We start from the raw sequence: 21319 nt of genomic DNA, 5'->3' as shown, positions 1-21319 counted from the left end.
ATTAAACGAAATTAATTTGTCTGATATCACGTAATTCTTAAGTCACGTTCGGCAACTCATCACAGTCGGGCTATGCCTGTGACTCTAAAAAGATTACGTTTTAGCACTTAAAGGAATATAATGAATAAAAAAACAAGGAATCAAAAAAATGATGTATTAACGAAAACGACACGCGAACGAGAGACACACTAAAGATGTTTCACTACATTATCGTAAAAAGAAAAAGTAGTTTCAATATTTAAAAAAAATGTTAAAATATATATAAGAGTTTGAAGTTTTTTGTTTAGTTTTTAAATTTTTGTTTCTTTTCTTTTACATGACATGGCTATTCTTTAAAGCCATGTTGTAAAAAAAGAAAATGTCAAAAACAGCTATTTCATTCAAGAGCATTTGGATTTTAAAATAGCGTATCTAAGAAATGCACATAATCTTTCATATTAGTGCAGAGGGCGTGATTCCTAGAAGTTAAAAAAGCTCTAAATAATATTTCTTATAAAGTTAATTTGAAATATTAATAGCTCTAATTAAAGCTCTAAATAATATTTCTTATTTGTTAATTTGAAATATTAATAGCTCTAATTAAAGCTCTAAATAATATTTCTTATTTATTAATTTGAAATATTTGAACGGAATTCGGTATTTAATGACAACAATCAATAGTGTATATAAAAGTATTAATTCAGGTTGAAAGGGTTTAATTTTATAGATTTATTTCTATAGCAAAAAATCAGAGTAGAGATACATGCACGTCATTCTCGTGACTTTACTGCAGACTCCCAACTTGAGAATTCATTATCTATTGTTTTATTTTTCCTTTTACAGATTTGCTGAGCATCTTGCGTCAGGTGAAAATGCCACATTCCTATTTGTGAAACTTGTCCTGGATTTGTTACAGCAAAATCATTTAGTTATCAAAAGTAGTTCCTTCAACGTCATTCCGGTATCTCTGGATGAAATCTTCACATTGATGTTCAGCTTGAGATTTCCCACCTCAGCTACTTTTTCCAAGGTCTGTTGATTCTAATGGAAAGATCTCACTTAAAAACATTAAATAATTCTTTAAAATATACTTCTTTTCTTTCATATCAAATAACATTCAATTTTTGTTACCTTATATTTCACAAAAAATATTTATTTATCAGAATCTTCCACTTTTAGGCTATATTTCAAAATTTCAGTTATAAAAACGTTTGTGTTATGCTGCTTTAGCTAATTATAAAAAAAAATACTCTCATTTATAAAGAAATATATTTAACTTCTTACTTACATATGCAAACAAATGAATAAACTTTAATATTGGAAACAATCGAACAGAATGCGAATTTATTTTTTAAATTCTAAACAGATTTTAACAGAAATTGATGCTTATATATATATATATATATATTTATCTGCAAAGATGGTCAGTGATTTAACGGTGAAAAAACTTAACAGTTCCCCCAAAATATCGGAAGAAGATGAAGATCCTATACAAAATTACGAAAAAGAAGTAAAAATTGGAATAAAGAAATTATAAAAATAATGAAAAAGGAAAAATACATGCAGTATAAAGTATTTTTACTGCATGCATTTTCGGAATTCTTTCTTAAGTACTTTAAAATGTAATATATGTACTTAATTAAGTACAAATCCCCACACAGCATGTTTATTACTCAAAAAATGAAGATATGGAAGTTATTTCTCATTCGATTTTATTCAATGGCCAACGCTGTCATCCGATCCTTTTTCTTGTGACACATATGAAAAACCATATATATGACAATCTTGTTGATTCAGATTGAGAGTTTATTGCCAGAATTTCAGTTGTTGCATCTACCACACGAAAAAGTAAAGTTAAAGTATGTTATTTTTTATGCAATTTTGAGACCGGACTTTCGAACAATTGCTCCAATTTGTTTTATGAAACACATTTCTTAAATGCTGTGGGTTCCTTCCTCTGTAATCTGTCTTTTTTTTTTTGCTTCATCGTTTCAAAGCGTAGCAACTACTACTTTTAATATTTCTCCACTTTTTATAAAGATTATTATAAAAACTCTTTTTTTATTATGATTTATACTTGCGTATATATATTCTATGTAGTGGCAGCTGTTAGCTAAGAAAGAAGCAGTGCTATAAAACGTTTTTCTCAGTAGGTTGCAACTGAAATGCAATTTAAATAAATTCTCCCCTAAGAAACCATTTTTTTTTTTTATTGTGAACGAAATTTTGTCTAGGAAAACTATCGAATATCTTTTATTCATGAGAGACTGCACACAAAAGTAAACGTAGAATCTAACAGGGGGATTGTGAGAGTGGAATCGAAACCTCAAAATAGAGATCTTTGCTGAGCCACTCCTGAATTCAAGGAGAGAAAGGCAATCTTTCTTGCTTTCTGATTTATCATTTAGAGGTGCGTAGTGAGCGAATTTTAATGCTGTTGAGGGCAAATTGTTATGCAAACTTTGACCTATATATCTTCTACATGTTGATTCATTTTTTGAGTTCTATTTTTTTTTTTATTCTTTTTTTTTTCCAATGCTCATTGAGCTCGCAGTGCAAAAATACTACTAAATGAGAATTGAGAATAGAAATCCAAATTTTTAAAATAATATCATAAAAGTTGTAGCTCTGCAACTCTTATAAATAAGCTGTCTTTGGTTCTGTGGTGGATTGTCGTTGCGCGAGGATATAACTTGGGACTTTGCGGTTCGCAGCCCAGTAACATGACCACGATACAAAGGCAATCGCTCGGGTAGCACGGCTGTTAACTGGCTTATAAGCTTTCGCCACAGTTCTATGACCCATTGAAGTTTGTACCAAATGTTTAATGACAATCTTTATATATATATATATATATATATATATATATATATATATATATATATATATATATATATATATATATATATATATATATATATATATGTATATATATATATATATATATATATATATATATATATATATATATATATATATATATATATATATATATATATATATGTATATATATATATATATATATATATATATATATATATATATATATATATATATATATATATATATATATATATATATATATATATATATATATATATATATATATATATATATAAGTAATTTTCTTTTTGACTTGTGAAATAAAAAAAAAAAAAATTGATGGGTCAACAATTTGTGAGAAATATTTCTTCTTTCATGTGAACACAACTTATTGTTCCTGTCTTTTATTTGTCATAACAAATAACCCTGGTGAGTCATAATATATTGCAATATATCGATAGTCTTCAAATATGGAAAATCATTTTATGCTTTTCGTCTGTAGGTAAAACCAATTTTGGAAATATGCCTGGCTTCTCTAAGGCCGCTGACTGCTGTGGAAATTTTTTACAGCTTAGAAGCTGCATCTGTTATACCCTCTTTTTCATGGTCAGATTTTACGCAGACTCTCAGGACTCTCTCAGGTATTCTCATCCAGAGAAAAGACGAATCTCTCATGCTGTCTCATCCATCTCTACGCCGCTGGTTACTAAAGACCAACAAATTCAGCTGCGATGTCAGGTACATATTTTATTTCGATTTCTAAAATTTTCACTTTCCTTTCAGATATGTAAAATGATTATTATTAAATAGTTCTGAAATAGAAAGTTTAATAGTAGATATCAATAAATATTTAATTATAGGCATGCTCATTTATATTATGTGGGGAAAGAATAAAACGAATTTGAACTCGTGATCGGAATTAGTGCAGTGTTTTTAGTGAGCAGCCTTGTTAAGTTAAAAGGAGCCCTTTTGTTAAAGTTAACCAATTTTTCTTCGTCCAAATTTCAGTTGCACAGCTTTTGACAGATTTTTGTTTCATAAAAAATTGGGGAGTGTTGACGAATTTGGACCACCTTCGCTTTTTTCAACCTGCAGTAATAGAGAAAGAATTTCAATTTAATAAATGTAGATTTTTTTAAATATATATTTTCAAACAAATGCAATTAATTTTTTAGAAATGTACTTTAAAGTAAAAAACAATAATACAGGTGAACATAAAATCTTGCCGTGATTATAAAAATTTTAATTAAATTGCGCGAAAATTATTAAAATTAGACGTGTGTTTGTTTTGATACATATTAAATACTGCTATAAAATTTTAGATAAGAACATGTACTACAGTAGATTTCAATACAGTATATTGTACTATTCATGCTTGCCAGCTTCCTCGGAGTTTGCTGTCAATAACTGCGTGCGCAACATCGCATGTACATTTATATAAGTATTTTTTTTTTTTTTTTTTTTTTTTTTTTTTGCCGGCGTCTAGGCATAGGGGTAGCGCATCTTCCCCGTGATGTGGGCCTCCCGGTTCGGGCATGGCTGTTCTTCATCTGTTTTCTATCTGTGAGGTGTGTGAATGTTCCCCCCTGTAAAAAGGGGTTGTGCAAGCGAATGGGCGTGTGTTTCACGAGGTAGAAATCAGACTTCTGCCCTCGGGTGCTCAAGGGTCTTTACCCTCAGAAGCTACTGCACCCCCTTTCCGTGGTAACGCCAACACGACATCGTCATTTTTTTTTTCCCTTTTCTTTACTTTAATTCGTTTTTAAGCTGAAAGAGAATCACCTTGATAACAGGACATTTAACAGAAAACTTTCTAACATCGGTCTCATTAAGAGGGATTAATCTTTAGCATTCCACTGGGTCCGCTAAAGGGGCATGAGGTTGCATTCATACTTTAGATTCAAAATGCATATAATTCTATTTTCTGTTCAAACAGTATAGACAGACCTCTACTGAGATCGCAGTTACTAATTTTGGTTGCTAATCAAAGTAATCGCCTCGTATTTCAAAGAATTTAACCGACGAATGTAAGCAGCAAAGGAAAATTATAATGATATATATAATCTAATTAGATTTTGGTCAGAAAAGGATGGTTATGGATTAATAAAAAAGAAATTTCAAGAAATAATAGATATAACGAAATATTAATGAAGAAAAATACTTTTAATAACGCAATTAAGTTTCGCATGCCAAAATGAGCTTCATTGTACATGAAGTAGAAAAATAGTCTTTGCCGTATTTTATCATATATAAAATGATTACAGTTTTATATTTCATCCTTAGAAATGGCCACTCGTATCTCACCGTGCTTCCTGCAAGGCTGCGTTATCCAATAACTCCAGAAAAACAATCAGAAGTCATTTACCACCTGTGTCGCTCTAACCTTTTCGAAAAAGAGGAAGGTCTGAAAGCTCTTTTGTTGCATCATTCCTTAGATACACCCACAGTCCTTATCAAAGCACCACGAATTTTATTTTGGACGGACGAAGAGGTATGTGCCTAAATCAGTAAATAATCAACCAACAAACTAAATATCAGCTAAACTGTCTATATTTGACTTTTTGTTTTCAGATCATTCGTTTACTCATGAAAGCCGGAGCTAATCCTAATTCCCAAATGGATACTCTGAAAAGACAACCGATTCTCAATTTAGCATGCAAAATTGGATTTTTAGAAATAGTACGTTTATTGTTAGAATTTGGTGCTGACCCAAACTCGTCAGATGATTTTGGGAAAACACCTGCAATGGAAGCGGCTGATCACGGACATTTGAAAATTGTGCAAATTTTGCTTTCTTCAGGAGCAAAGGTATAATTTTCTGACTAATACTTCGAATTCACATCACATTTAATGTTCATATATGAAATATAATTTATTTGCCACTGAAATCAGCAACGTAAATTTTTTTGTAAGTTATAAGTTTATATAGGATGAGCACAAAGTTTTACCCTGATTACGAAACCTAATATTACAAGGGTTGTTCAAATGAAAAGGTACGAAATGTCATAACAACGTAACCGTTAACATTTTTGCCTATGTCGTTATGGGAGAACGTAGCAAGACATCTAGAGATGCGATTGAAGTCTTCAGTGTAGATCGGAACATGCGCGGGCCCCCGCATGCGCAAGAGAGAGCAGACGCTCTTTGGCCAATACTACATAAGCAGAATCAGCAGGCTTTCAGTCCACCTTCAGAGCCCGTCGAAGACGGTCACGGCAATGGAAGGAAAGCCAGGTCCTCTGAAGTGTCTATCATTAACGGGGATAAGCCCCTGCCGGGGCTAGGCGCCCCGTCAACCCAACCCACATGACGTGGCAGTGCATGGGAAGAGAATATGGCGTTCACATTGCAAAATTCGACGATTGAGGATCAGTGCGGTATCATCAGATTTCTGACAGCGGAAGGTGTTACACCGGCCGCTATTCATCGCTGGATGGTCACCGTATAAAGGGAAGACTGTGTGTCAGACAAGTCAGTGAGAAAATGGAGTGCCCATTTTCGAGCAGGCCGTGAGATTTTGGTTGATGATCCGAGACCAGGCCAGGCAAACACAGTCATCACGGCCAATCTCAACGGCAAGGTGGACGACCTACTGAGAAGTGATCGACGAAGTCACATTGCAAATGTTGGCGGTGAAAATGGATGTCAGCGTTGGAACAGTGTGGACAATTATTCACGACAGGTTGCGTTATCGGGAGGTGTGCGCGCAGTGGGTTCCGAAGCAGCTGACTGCCCAGAACAAGAAACTGCGTATGGTGTATAGGTCAACATCTGTTTCGGTATCGTGAAGACCCCGCTTTCCTGCAGCGGATCATCACAGTTTATGAAAGTTGGTGCCATCACTACAAGCCAGAGACAGCATGCAGTGGAAACTTACGTCGTCACCTCCCCCTAAAAAGCTGAAAGCCGTGGCATCAGTAGGCAAGGTGTTGTTCACCGTCTTTTTCAACGTCCTAGGTCCGCTATTTGTTGAATTCCTCGAGCACAGAAGAACCATTCACTCCGATGTGTATTGTGGGACACTTCGAAGACTACGCAAGTCCATCAAAAACAAAAGACCGGGGCTATTCACGGAATGTGTGGTTCTGCTCCATGATAGAGCACATCCAGACGTCTCCAGGGTCACACAAGTGGAACTAGCCAAGTTCAAGTGGGAGCATCTCGACCATCCGCCCTACAGCCCGGACATGTCGCCCTGCGATTTTCATGTGTTTGGTCCCCAGAAAAAACATTTGAAAGGGAAGCACTTCAACTCGGACGGCGAACTCAAGAGCTCTGTGAAGGACTGGGTCTCGTCACGGCCACAGGAATTCTGGGAAAAGGAATCCTTCGGCTCGTTAATCAATGGGATCATTGTGCTCAGGTCTATGGTGTATACTTTGAATAAAGTCTTCATTTATACCCATAGTGTCGTTTCGTATCTTTTCATTTGAACACCTCTTTTAGTATGAAATAACCGTTAAGAATAGAAAATAGTAATACAAAATTTTTGTCCTTGCACAATCCTATTTTTATTTATCATTGAACGAATATCGCATTTAATCTATACGTATGTTATAACTTTAGTTATGTTAATACCCCAGGAGAAAACAAAACTAAGGATGTTTTGGAACAAACCTCGTAATTATCGAGGAGGACGAAGTATAGGTTCTCTAGACAGAAATCATCCAAAAGTAATAGCTAATATACAGAGAATCATGTACGACGAATCATAATTTTCTGTGGTAACAAAGAAGACAATTAAATCTTCAATGCGAATTCAGAATCTTCAATATGAATGGATTAAATGACTTTTCCAATATAAAAATGTATACTTGAGAAGTATTTTGACTCCTTTGTTAAATTGTTAAATCTTCGAGAAATATAAGCTATTTCAACTAATCTTAAAGCCAATATAAAAGCATAGAAACTAAACATGTTTATCTTGCCCAAGCAAAAAGATTATAAGTGAGTTTTGTTATAAAATCTGGGAGACCAGGCAGAGACATCTGCGTGCTGACTTCAAGTCAGACCGCTGTAAAAAAACAGCTTTTGTTAATGTACAAATACAAACTTAATTGGAAAATTTAAATAAAATGCTTGATACAATTCCTTATCGACTATGCAGTCCGTTCATTACTAAGCATTTATAGTTTCCTCTATTTACATTTATTTTTATATACAAGACATGAATCCATAATCTTTCAAATGAATCTATTAAATAATCTTTTCTGGATTCTTTTTTTTTTCTTCACTAAATTAGAGAATTAATCTCAGATGCGCATTTATCTACAGGAAATTCATCAAGTACACGCAAGGCTTTTATTCCCTATTTAGATTGTTCAATACAGGTAAAGGGACAAAAGTGTATAACTTAATACTTTAAGAATCATTGTTTTTAATGAATTTGAGGATCACGATAAATGTTAAATTACCTACGGTTTCATTCCCTTTTATATGAACATTTATTTCTAAGAGAAATTTAGTAAAGAATATAGTAACATACGAAATAAAAAATGGCAATAATAGAGTACCAATGTATTTGTTCCGATTAACCTTCAATATATATCAAATTAAAGGTTTCGAAACACTTACAAAAAATGTTTTCTGCTTTATAAAACACATAGGTCATACTAAATGTTGAAATTAAGTAAAAGAAAATAGTGCCCAGTAAGTGAGGAAAAATTAACGCAATCTGCCGTTTAATTGCAATCCATTTCTTGCATATCTAGGAGAGAAAATAAAATTAATGCAATCTGCGGTTTGATTGCAATCCATTTCGTGCATATCTAGGAGAGGAAATAAATATCTAAAAATCTGTTATTTTTTGCATTACCTAAAAATAATCGTAGAACGCATTCAGATAGAAATATTTACGACAACCATGATGCATAGATGTTCTCTACATTCATATTTATAGAAAATGTTCGTTAATTCAGTTGTGCGTTTTTCAAATCCAAGCATTCGTTCTTTTGTTCATATGAGTGAAAATAAGTATTGTTATTTATAAGGAGCAAAATTTTCCTCTTTAATTAACGTAACGTAATTATCTTACATATTCTCCATAACTGTATCCTTTTATTTTGCACACCAGTGTACAAACATATTTCCCATTTTATGACAGATCCATGAGCAAGATGAAATCGGGAGATGTGTTCTGAGTTATGCTGCAGAGAAAGGACATCCTCATATTGTGGCCCTTTTAATGGAGAGCAAAAGTTGGCCTTCACCCTTTCTTCGTTCTCAGGCAATCCACAGAGCTTTAGTTGCTGCTTACGGAAATCGCAATTTGCAGGTAAATTTTCATGTAATACATCAACATTTAATACATACGCAGCTTCATCACTTTTTCAGCTGACGCATCATTTTTTTCAGTATGTTGACGCTCTGCAGGCCAGACCATTTGATCAAGAGTTGCCAAATTTGATACAGTTATACTTTGGAAGGGAATGATTTTTCAAAATTTTCATTAATTAAAAATCAAACAAAATTTTGATGTTTTCTAATTAAATTATTGAGCAAAAAGAATTTTTACGTGTTATAAAAATTTTTAAAATATTATTTTTTTACCGGCACCTATTTGTCAAATAAATTTTTCCTCAATTTTGACAACTTAAAAAAATCTTTTTTCATAATTTTTAAAAATATATTTCATTATTGCAAAGAAATTTGAACCATTTTCAATGTTTCATCAGATATTCAATCTCGTGACTTCCTTCCATTATCGAAGGATAAATAAAGATACAGTTTATTATCCTCACAATTTACATGAAAAAATAAGAAAGTGAAATTACAGTACAGTGGTAGACGACGTGCGATTAAAAAGTATTGCACGGACAGTTGCGTTTTTAAGGGCATTATAATGTCACGGGACTTTCCGTCAGGAAATTTATTTATACAATGAACGGAACAAGCATAAGACTATTAAAATGACACGGCTGTAATGTCTATAGCAATTAAATGCTTGAAAAAACTTTGTTGAGATAATTTTGAACATTAAGTTATCATAGAAAATTTCGTTGAAATTAAACACAATTAATATTCCCGGCTAATCAGCTGATCATCAAAGGCAGAAGTAAAATTAAAAGAACAATAAAAAAGTTTATTGCATTAATGCGAGATGCTCAACCGTTTAATTTGTCTACGTTATTGAGGATTCGAACAGCGAATGACGCATTGATGTTAGGAAAATAGCAACCACCCTGACCATTGACGAGTATCACATTCAGGTTGAAGAAACCCAGGAAAGGACATTGTTCCGTTATGTGCATTTATTTGTAAAGAGTCTTACACTCATTATCAATGCATAAAAAAGGAATCAATAATGTATCGTTAATAAAACGAAACCATACACTTTCATATAGAGTTTCATAAAATGGTTGATTCCTTGGCATCAAAATATCATTATATATGCGTGTTGTGGATAGAGTATTTAATCAGCTCCCTCCCCCGAACCAACTTTTAGTAAAATAATTTAATTTCTCCGCAATAACTGAATACCAATTTTTGTTAGGAAGTTTCAAAGTCTTTATTTGTCATTTATTACTTAAAAATACAAGAAGAAACTCTTAATAGACATCTATAATTTCTTTTATATGTTTATGTGCATTTAAAAACTGCTTTAAAGTTTTCTGCTGATTCACATTCACTCATATTCAACGTTCTAAACACTGAACATTTTGCATAGAAATACGTCAATCTTGGGCTGGAAATTTTAAGACATGCTTGAAAAAAATGTTTAACTTTTGTTGTTTCAACTTTTGGTTTCTATTTCATTGCAGATGTGTGAGTATTTAATCAAGGTCAGCGATGACTTTGAGAAATTATTCCAAGGATTCAAGATGGCTTGCTCACTGGGACAAAAGGCGGTTTGTCAGTTTTTTCTCGATAATACCATAACTGGACACGACATATTACTCCAGGCAGCTGCCCGTGGGGATCTTCCAATGCTACAGACACTAGCAGATAAAGGTACTAAAATAGAAAGAATAAACATCATTTTAGAGAATATAAAATTCAATTTCACAAGGTGATTCAGAATAACTAATATTTCAATAATTTGTAAAACCAAATAATAATGACCATAGAAACATGGAAGGAAAATGCAATGCATGACTGCTGAAAAGATGGTTTGTGGCAGAGAAACAACAAGTCATACCTCAAGCTGATTTTCTGAGCTGTTTTTTCTCTCGCAGATGAAACTACATTGTAAATGGTGCTGTAGCCAGTGACACCTGTGATCATTAGAAAACTCATGAGCAATAAGGAAACACGGTGCATTACCACTCTCAATAACAAAGTCTAGGCTGGTATTCTTTGCTAGGTTTTACCTGGCTACCTACATTTTTTGTTGGAGGATATATCAGATATAGCAGATGGAGGAATCCCAAAGTTACATTTCGGGAAATATTTGCTGAAACATGGTACTTGACTCTTCTCAGTTCACTGCCGCTCCGACCCTTGAAGCGGTTGTATGTTGCTAGTGCGTCATCATGTCCCTATGTGAAAATGACTTATCTGTAAAAACCTGTCGTACCAGCAAATAATTCAATTATTCTAAATCATCCTAAATAACATATAATCTACACAAGTAGATATTTGTTATTAGTCGAAAACTGATGCTGAATTTCAAGAATTTATTCTCAATAATCCAGGTTAGCATTGAACTTTGATAGAGATTTGGAAACCGTTTTGAAATCATTTTGACTATTCCGTGTGATGAATTTATTGTAATCCTATGACTGATCACCATAAAAATACAATTCTTTAGCTGTAAATATCTCTTCGCCACATGCTTAAGTGTTGCATCAGAATCAATGATTTCAAGGGTGTCTTATGTCTCTAAAGTCTCTTTATTGTATTGAGAAGTATTTTTAGCACATATATGGTATCTCTTATATAATACTTCTTTTATAGTATCTCTTAAGTAGTGGTAAGGATATTCTGAAATCTTTAATAATTTTCATCTTAACCAATTTCTTTAAACATTCATTTCAGGTTGTTCTTTAGATATAAAGGACAAAAATGGTCGAACAGCTCTTATGTGGGCTTGTATATACCGTAAAATCGATGCAGTTCGTTTCTTAATCGAGAAAGGAGCAAACTTAAAGTCTAAAGATCCTTGCACTCCTCTTCATATGGCAGCAATACATGCTGATGAAAATATCGTAAGTTTTAATTATATTCAAATATCTTCAAATTTTTCACCTTTTCCGAGAACCTGTGAGCAGCATTTCATAGAATTTAACTAAAAATTACAATTTTAACGTAATTCTAAATCAACCAAGGAAACTCAAGACGAATTTCGTGGGATGTGCTGTTATATTCACCAGATCTTGCACCTTCAGATATATATTTGTTCCGTTTCATGTATAACGCAGTCTTTGGAGAACAGATAAGATCTCATACGATGTTGCAAAAGTGATTCCATGACTGAAATGCTTCAAAGCAACCATATTTCTTTCATCATTTCATTTTGATAATAAACATATTTACACACCGATGAAACAAAATTTTGAATCTTCAAATGCAAATTAAGAATAGGCGAGAGAGAAAAAAGACGTGTCATTCTCAGTATTTGAACTCATTATTATATTTTATATCATATTAATTTTTCTAGAATTTTTAAGTCACCTTTAACATGTCAAAAGAATTTCCAAATAAAGCAAAAATGGCGATATATTTACTTCGATAAAACGCAATGATTTCAAAAAAAAAAAAAAAAATTCTAACATTTTCTTTCATATTGCCAAATATAAATTAGATACTGAAAGTTCTACAGAATTTATTAAAAGAATTACATTTTGCTTTCCTTAATAATCAAAAACTGTCATTATTTTATAAATTTTGTTTAAGGTCTACTAATTAAAAGGTTAGAGGCTGATATAGAAAACAATCATTTTCGCATTCGTTATCCCTATATGTAATCAGAAAATGAAAGCAGATGCTTGCCTTTCAAATATTCGTTAGAACAATTTGAGCTTTATACAAATTAAACTAATGAGTTTGATATCACTTACAATTATTGTCTATTGATTGAATTTCGTAAATTTAGATCTTATAAAAGTTAAAATCATTTACATTTTTATTCTATTTATTAAAAAGATTCTGAGAATTTATGCTAGATACTTCGTTTGATGAATTATGTTAAATTCGGCCGAAAATAAGAAAGTAAAATAAATATATTTTAAAATTCAGGATAATTTTTTGGGACAATTCTTTCAAAATGAGTTATTTTATTCGTGTTAATTAATTTTCCATATTTTAACGAAAGAAAAAGTGTAATTTTAAGTTACATTGTTCACATGATAGTAATAGCCAATACTCTGATAATTAAAATAAAAATATTATTGATAACGACAATTTGAAATCGTTTACTTCAAGATTCTGAAATGGTCTGCTGAAAGATTTTCATGCAAACCAAAGAAAAAACATTTCTCTTAGATGGCACCAGTGCTAAATGACCTAATGACAAGGTTGGTGAGACGCAGCCTAAGCTAATGGACGAATGATGAAATCCATTAGCCTTGAAAATTGTAAGATACGCAGAAAATTAATAATAATAATGTAAATTTGAATTCGTTTAAATAGTTGAGTAAGTAGCTAGAGTTTTAACCCAAAAATCAAATTGGAATAATGTAAACGGAATAAATCATATAAACGTTTTATTCCGTTTACAATCTTATTTAGAGTGTCTGACACCATATTTCAACTGCATGAATTTCTATATAGCAATATTCAGATTGAGTGTTATTATTTTATGCAAAAACCAATAATTTGCATAAATTTCGCTATCGATAATTTATCTTAATTCTCAAGATTTATTGATTCTTAAACCATCATATAAATTTTCATCTATAATTCAGGATTACATGAAAAAAAGAAATTTGTGAAGCAATAGATTGATATTTAACAAAAAAAAAAAAAAAAAAAAAAAAAAAAAACACGTTTTCAATGTCAAAAGGTCAACATTCTGTTTTAGAAAAAAAATGTTAAAATGTTTCATATCCAACCAGTTTCTGTACAATTCATTTGTTATCACTTTTGGCGGTTTTCCTTGCCATAATGACATGAAGTACTTTCTATATAATTTACCTTGCCATTATATATAATTAAGGATATGTGAAACGGTAATTGCAATATTGCTTTTTTATTTTATTTATTTATTTATTTTCATTTTAATCGAATTAAGACACCAAAGGCAAGTGAGACAACTTTAATGTCGTTAATATGAATGACTAATGACTATCACGTTCTTTTCGTATGCTTTATTTTTGAACTCGTAAAATGAATGAAACAATAAATATCAACTAAGAGTACGATCATTTGAGAGCTACTAACAGGATAAATGACTTTCTACCTTAAAAACCGAATTTTCCATTCCTTTGATTAAAAATTATTAAGGAGTGCAGTTAACATGTTGGATTTATTAAATTTTAATTATTAATAAATTAAATTGAAGTTCATACCTAATTCCAGTGTTGTTTCTTTTTTTCAAAACTTAATGTAATAACTGAATTGAAAAGATATAAATAAAAAAGACACGAATAGAAAACTCCCACCTAAATTTTAAAAATATAATGTAGTGAACTTATGTATATATTTTTAGCAAATTACGTTACTTGCAGCATTTTAAATTCTTACTTCAAAATGAAAATAATTTAAATGAATTAAATTTAAAGAAACTAAAATTAATGTAATTAATTAATTATAATAATTAAATATATTAATTAAATCAATTAAAATTAAGTAAAATTTACTTATTTACTTAATTAATTAATTAAATTTAAATTAAATTTTAATGCTTAAAATTTAATGAAGATAAACATAACCAACGCATTTAAAGACGAATAAAAAATAAAAATGGATTTGTGTCACTTTTTTCTTTCTTATTTATTCTTTATTTTAATTCTTCTTTGAATTCTTTCCCATTTATGAAGTGATAATGCATTATATAATTTCTGGAGCTGAACTGTAATTGCTTTAATGTCAAGAAAACAATAAATGTTTTTCATTTAATGTTTTATAAAATGTATTCATTTATTTATTTACAATTTCAAATCGATATCATGTATTAAAAATATATTTGATATTCTTAATGAAAGTAGTAATTTCAAAGTAAAAAAAATGTTGATTCACATACTTCCAATGCAAATTTTATTCTAATAACGTTTAACTTCCTGCATAGCATTCTAATGAATAAAATATCTCCAATTATTTTTTCTCTAAGAATAATTTACTCTAAATAATTTAAACTTTTCGTAATTATTTAGCATAATTGGAGCTTTGGAATAAGTTAAAAGGTAATGTTAAAAGTAAACCGTTTCTGTATTAAAAAATTGCTTATACTTTTAGTTCTGTATTATATATATAAGTTCTGCATTTCAGATAACATTACTTTTGACCAAAGGCGCAGATTCCGAGGTTAGAAATAGAGAAAACTTAACACCTTTAGAATGTGCCATTTCTGCTCGAAATGTTTCGACAACATTAGGATTGTTGAAAGGAGGAGTCACTATCGGTACGTAATCAACAAGACTTGATATTTGATACAGATTACGATATTTAACACAGATGCATAATACCTTTAAATATAGTTTATAAAAACAACTTATACTCATGCGTGGCAGGCACCCCTCTCAGTGTCCACTTTTTTTTAGCATGAAATATTTGACCTTTAGATTAATCCAACGTTAGTTTAAGGATTTGACCCATAGATTAATTAACAGGCCCAATGTTAAGTTAATCTTTGGGAACAGCCACTCGTTCGACTCGTTGTCACTGGAGATGTCCCAATCAACTTCGCTGAAATACATTCCTTTCATCTCCCTAACGCGGATCTGATGCGGAAGTATGGAGAGGGGTGTCAGCTCAGGCGTCGTCCTCGTCATCTGACCGTGGTTCAAAATTACAAAATAGCCTTAGCATTGCTTTGAAACGGTACGGCATTTTTTTTATTGGAAGGAGAGAAATGAAAGGGGAATAAAAGTGTAATCTAAAATTGAAATCAATTATCCTTTTTCCCAATATGAAGAGGCCGCGGTGGCCTGGTGGTAAGGTCTCGGCTTCGGAACCGGAGGGTTTCAGGCTCGAGACCCGATTCCACCGAAGAACCGTCGTGTAAGGGGATCTGTTGCACGTTAAATGCGTCCTGACCAAATGTCTTCCCGCTGGTGTGGTGTGGTGTGGAGAGGGGGGTGCCAGCTCAGGTGTCGTCCTCGTCATCTGACTGTGGTTCAAAATTACGAGGTCCGTCCCAAAATAGCCCTAGTGTTGCTTCAAACGGGACGTTACTATAACTAAATTAAAAAACTAAACCCAATATGAAGAAAAAAGTAATCTTCGCCCATAACCGTGGGAGATTCGAGCCTACCATGGCTGCTATACATAATGCATGCTGTCATTCCCGTCATAAATATAGCCTTTTGATCTCTGAATAATGAACAAGCGTGTTTTCTGAATCTGGAACAGAATACAGAAGTGTTGTGTTTTTGTAACAAGGGTAAATTGGCAAGAAAAATTGAAAAGAGAAAGTAAATAATTAATGAAATTAATGAAAGACCGCCAATAAAACTAGAATATTATGGCTCATTCCATTACAGCTACTAATGAATAGATTCGAGATTTACTTTTGCAGTTACTTTGGGAAAAAATGAAAGATCCAAATAAATAAATAAATAAAAATATGAACTGTATCTTTTTTTCAAAGAAATTTAGAAATCTTTCAATAGTTTTTTTCCTCCTTTATATATATCTTAAAATTCATTGTATCCGAAATAACGAATCAAGACTTGTTTTAAAAAGTATTTGTCTTCTATTAAAGAAAACCATAAAAAGCACCCAATCCTTGTGAACGGCCGATTTTCTCTTAAACAAAAAGTGATTGCTGATGAGAGCTTTCTTTGCAATAATGAAGCCTAATTCTTTAATGATACAAAACACTTTCAAATCTAATATTAATTATTATATATTAATGAATTATATTCTAATGCAATGCATAGCATTTTAATAATGCAAAATATTTTAAAATCTAATAATCATGATACTTAATGATTTAAAACATAATAATAATGATATTAGGTTTGAAATGCTTTATGATACGAAATAATTTACAGCTTAAATAAGTAAATTTTTAAAAAATTATTACTTTTTCTTATATTTATAGGTTTTCCTGTTATGTATAGGTTATTAAAAGAAACTAAAAATTTGAGAAAATCTAAAAGTAGATGATATAAGCTATCTATCAAGTCAGAGAAAGAAATTTCAAAGCTAGCTTCAAACAGCTGTTATTTAGAGTGAAAAATGATACAAGCACGAGGTTAATGTCCCAAGATAACATTATTTTTTATTGTTACTTATAATGTATACAGTTCAAATGAATTTATATTTAATATAACTAATAATGCATAACATTACATTTACAAATCAATAACTATTGGTATAAAAGCTTACTAATATATAGTTATACTATATACTATAATTACTAATGCATATTTTAGTATTATTCAAAAATATTTGTATTTAAAATATTTCCTTTATTTGTATTTAATATATTTATTTTCGGTAATTTCGTTAATTTATAATTTGAAGGGCTGTCTTTTAGTTTTTTTGTATATGATAGTTACGAAACTGAACTGAATTTCTAAATTTTTTTAGGCTCTGATGCTTTCAAATATGCTCAAGGTCATCTGAAGATATATTCTTTATTGCTAGACAAATTACTTAGTGATGGAGTTTTGCTTTATGAAGTATGATCCTTTTTATATACTTTTTTAATGGATTTTTACTATATACTTTTTAAAAAGTCAACTTTATCATTCCATTTGGGAATGTTTCAGTAATATTTTATACATAATGAAATAATCAAAATTATTTTTCAGAGAAGCTCGTTATTATATTGACAAGTAAATATCATTTTATTTACTTATATTGCTATTAACACATGTCACGAACCATGCATTAATTAAATAATGGCCACAGAATTTTTTATATTATTGGCTACCTATTCAAATACACAATGCTAACTATAAGACGTTTTGTCCAAAGAGGACTGTTGTATAAAGGATATCATTTATTAATTTGTTGTAGAAGCAACAAAGGCGTAGGGAAGATAAGAAGTCCACTAGCTATCATCTATGTTTCAGAAAGGGTAAATGGCCCCGAGGGTATGATGTTATTTTTCATTTCCTCATTGCATTTGACTCTAGATTAGTATAAACGCATTAATGTTTTGTCTCTATGGCGCAATTTAAGACTGACCTCCAGACAAATATACCCTCCCCCCATATCCTTGGACTTCAATCGCTACGTCTAGGAAAGCACATCGTCTTGCAACTGAGTGATGAGTAAACGAACATGCCCCTTATAAAAATAATATTTTCGGATTTAAAATCATTTACTTACTGAAATAACACTTTGGGAACCAAAGCTATTTGCTTATCAAAATAAAATTTTCAAATCCAAAATCCTTTCCATGGATAACATTGTTCCCTTTTAAAATTCATTAATTTTTTTTAAAAACACAAAGGTGATGAAAATATTTGATTTCAGAAAGATGTCTTAAAAATTTTCAAAGGAAAAAGATAAGGAAAGAATTTAAATAAAATGAGGTGATATTGAGAACATATAAGGACAAACTGCACTGATGCATCTGTGTTCATCAAAGTCATCTGTGTTCTTCAAATTAATTTTCAATTTAAAAATGTTTATGAAAATACTTTTATTTTTACAGAAAGGAAATTTTACTGAGGCAAGTCATCGTTTTCAGTTTGCTTTAGGAAAGGCTTGTTTTGGTGAAAATCTTGAGCTTATTCGAAATCATTTACAAGAAGGTCTTCATCGCTGCAAGCTTAAAATGAGCATGAAAAACGAGGTAATTCAGCTTATATTCTTCATCTTAAATGAAAATTTCAGTTCACTAAGTCTCTTATATAAAAACAAAGAACGAAAACTTTGCTTTCCGAAACAACAGCGCAATAAAATCATAAGTTTTTAACCTCATTTTTCACTTTTCTTCATAAATAAAGAGGAAAATCTAAGATTCAGCACAGTTATGTGGCTTGGGCTTTTATCTCAGAAAAGTAATAAATACCCACCGAATAAGCAATCCAGTTAGTTACTGTGGACAAGAAAAAATTCAGGTTGATAGTAGAGTGAAACGTATGCACGTATGCATGACGATACTGTCTATAATGTCAGGCTGGTCTATAAAGTTTTTTTTTTTTTTTTGGAGGAATTTCTATTTGCGCAATGAATTTTGAAACTACCTACAATTATAATCACTTTTAAAATACATCTGTCCATAAGGATAATTTTATATCTTTTGAAAGCTGATACAATTATAATTCTCATTTTTTTTTTCTTTCTTGGAAAACAACATTTCTTGGTTCCAATTGTCAGATAATAGGGAACCGAAAGGGAGGGGGCTAAAATTTAAAGTCTACTGTATCAGGTGTTTGAGGATATTAACTTGTGTTTGGAATGTGCACAAATGTTTGTTACCTTTGTGCCCAGACGGTCATTGTCGAATCCTTTTTTTTTTTACAATTAGCCCTTCGGATTGACCACTTCTTCCTTCAAATTCGTTTTTGATGCGTTACAGCGTTGAATCTACGATGGTATGAAATAAAACATTAGCATTTGAAAAAAAGAAATAGATAATTTCGGAATTGATCAAAGATGAAGCAAATTGATACTGCTAAAAAGTATAGGATTTCTCATAACGATAAACAATGGCTATTTTTTAACTATAAGAAGCGATAAATTGTGTGAAGGAATTGAAAGGAAAACAAAAAAGATTTAAAGGCCTGAATGGCGATGCTGACAAAGCTATTCTAAAATGGTTCCGTTAAATGAAAGTGCAAAGCTTTCCCATAAATGGGTCAATGATTTCTGAAATAGCAAGAAGATTCTCGTTTATATTCGGAAACAACAATTTTAAAACTAGCAATAGACAGCTATCCTTTTTTCATTTTCCTTTTATGTATTATTGTTAGTGAAAAATTCAACTAAAAATTTCCCTTTGAAGTTCTTAAAAAGATTTCTTTTAAATTTAAAATACATAGAAGATATTTTTATGAGCGAGTATTAATGTAAAAAAATCGATAAAAGTACTAATATTGGTATATTGGCACATATATATACATATATAAACATTGGATGAGTAAATGCTCAATTACCTATGATGATACGCTTCCTACAACAGTATTTTTTTAGTTTCCTGCAATATCGTTATAATGAGGTTTTACTGTAAGGAAAGCCACTAATGATGTTTCATTACGTCATGAAAAAAATTATAATTATGATTTTAATATATTTAAAAAGTATTTGAATAAAATTTATTTTCCAACGTCAGTAGTTGATATTCTGTATAATAAAATTTCTTTATTTGAAAAGAAAGTTTTTAAAATTGAATTATTGGATTTTAGAGAGCTCTTTCAAAGGCATCGAAGAAACATGTACTATTTCATTTCCCAATGATGGAAGAATTCGTAACTTTCCACATCCTGTCAAACTAAGTGGTCACTCGCGATAAATATTCTGAAATTTTTGTTGATGTTAAATCATTTTATTAATATGTAAAGATATTTTAACAGTTATTCGAGATGTATTTTGTTGTAGTAATTGTATGTGGCCCTTATAAAACTTATGAGTACAAAAAGACATATGTATGGAAAAAAACAGTAAATCCATTAGCTTTTACCTTACATAGGCATTATCATGAACTTATCATTCCTGCAAGTTTGAAAAACTGTTCCAAACAATGATTATAATTATTCCCTCGCCTTTTTGTTACGAAAACTATTTTGGATTCTCACATTTTATTGCTACAATCAATAAAAGATACTGATTACTTCTGGAAATTGAGAAAATATTTTATTATGATTTGATTATGATTTTACGCTCACATTATTTACTCTTTAGACTACAGATTATTCAATGAAACCGTCTATCCTATTCGCTGGTGTGATAAAACACTAAAAATTGCAAAACCAGTATTACACTAAAAATGTTATGTTATAAACAAACGCGAAATACTAAAAAAAATTAACCAGAAATAAAGCTTATTTATATTTTTATTTATTTAGGGACTAGAAAATGATGGACAGAAATTGATCAAGCCAATGATGGGTGCAGCTTTGATGGATACAACTAATATTAATTCTGTTCCTTATTGTAAATAACTTAATTATATTGATTTAAATATTTTTGTGCTTGAAACTTAAAAGAAATTTAAGTTAATAAATGTTTGAGATTTTTTTTTTGTATTTGTACAACGAAATGAATCTGTCATAGTCAAATTCTTTGTTGATGAGTTGAATAAATATGAGTACAATAGTACTGTATTCTCTGTTCTGTGCTTAATTTATTCATTTATGTATCCATACTTAATTTATTCGTAGATGCACAATAGATTCTACTATTATGAATTATTTCAAGTCTCCTTTTTTCCTTTCAAAACAGTCGGTGACAAATTCGCTTACATGGAAATCATTTTACTGTGAAAAAATTAAACTAACTGGAGGTTATCAATGACTAT

At 30.9% G+C, this 21319-nt stretch overlaps 1 protein-coding gene across 2 annotated transcripts in view; it reads left to right on the top strand.

The window, feature by feature from the left end:
• LOC129960998 (protein TANC2-like) overlaps positions 1-21088 on the top strand; it is a 52345-nt gene extending 31257 nt beyond the window's left edge. For both annotated transcript variants that reach the window (XM_056074789.1, XM_056074788.1), the window contains 11 exons: positions 823-1009; positions 3305-3540; positions 5086-5293; positions 5374-5610; positions 8906-9076; positions 10563-10752; positions 11779-11948; positions 15169-15301; positions 17437-17528; positions 18512-18652; positions 20868-21088. In XM_056074789.1, coding sequence (XP_055930764.1) covers positions 823-1009; positions 3305-3540; positions 5086-5293; positions 5374-5610; positions 8906-9076; positions 10563-10752; positions 11779-11948; positions 15169-15301; positions 17437-17528; positions 18512-18652; positions 20868-20963 — 1861 coding nt within the window. In that variant the 3' untranslated portion in view covers positions 20964-21088. The remainder of the gene's footprint in view (positions 1-822; positions 1010-3304; positions 3541-5085; positions 5294-5373; positions 5611-8905; positions 9077-10562; positions 10753-11778; positions 11949-15168; positions 15302-17436; positions 17529-18511; positions 18653-20867) is intronic.
• Positions 21089-21319: the final 231 nt, after the last annotated feature.

Source organism: Argiope bruennichi, chromosome X2 (genome assembly GCF_947563725.1).
Source record: "Argiope bruennichi chromosome X2, qqArgBrue1.1, whole genome shotgun sequence".
In the NCBI taxonomy this organism is placed as follows: domain Eukaryota; kingdom Metazoa; phylum Arthropoda; class Arachnida; order Araneae; family Araneidae; genus Argiope; species Argiope bruennichi.
This window is presented reverse-complemented; position numbering and strand designations above follow the sequence as displayed.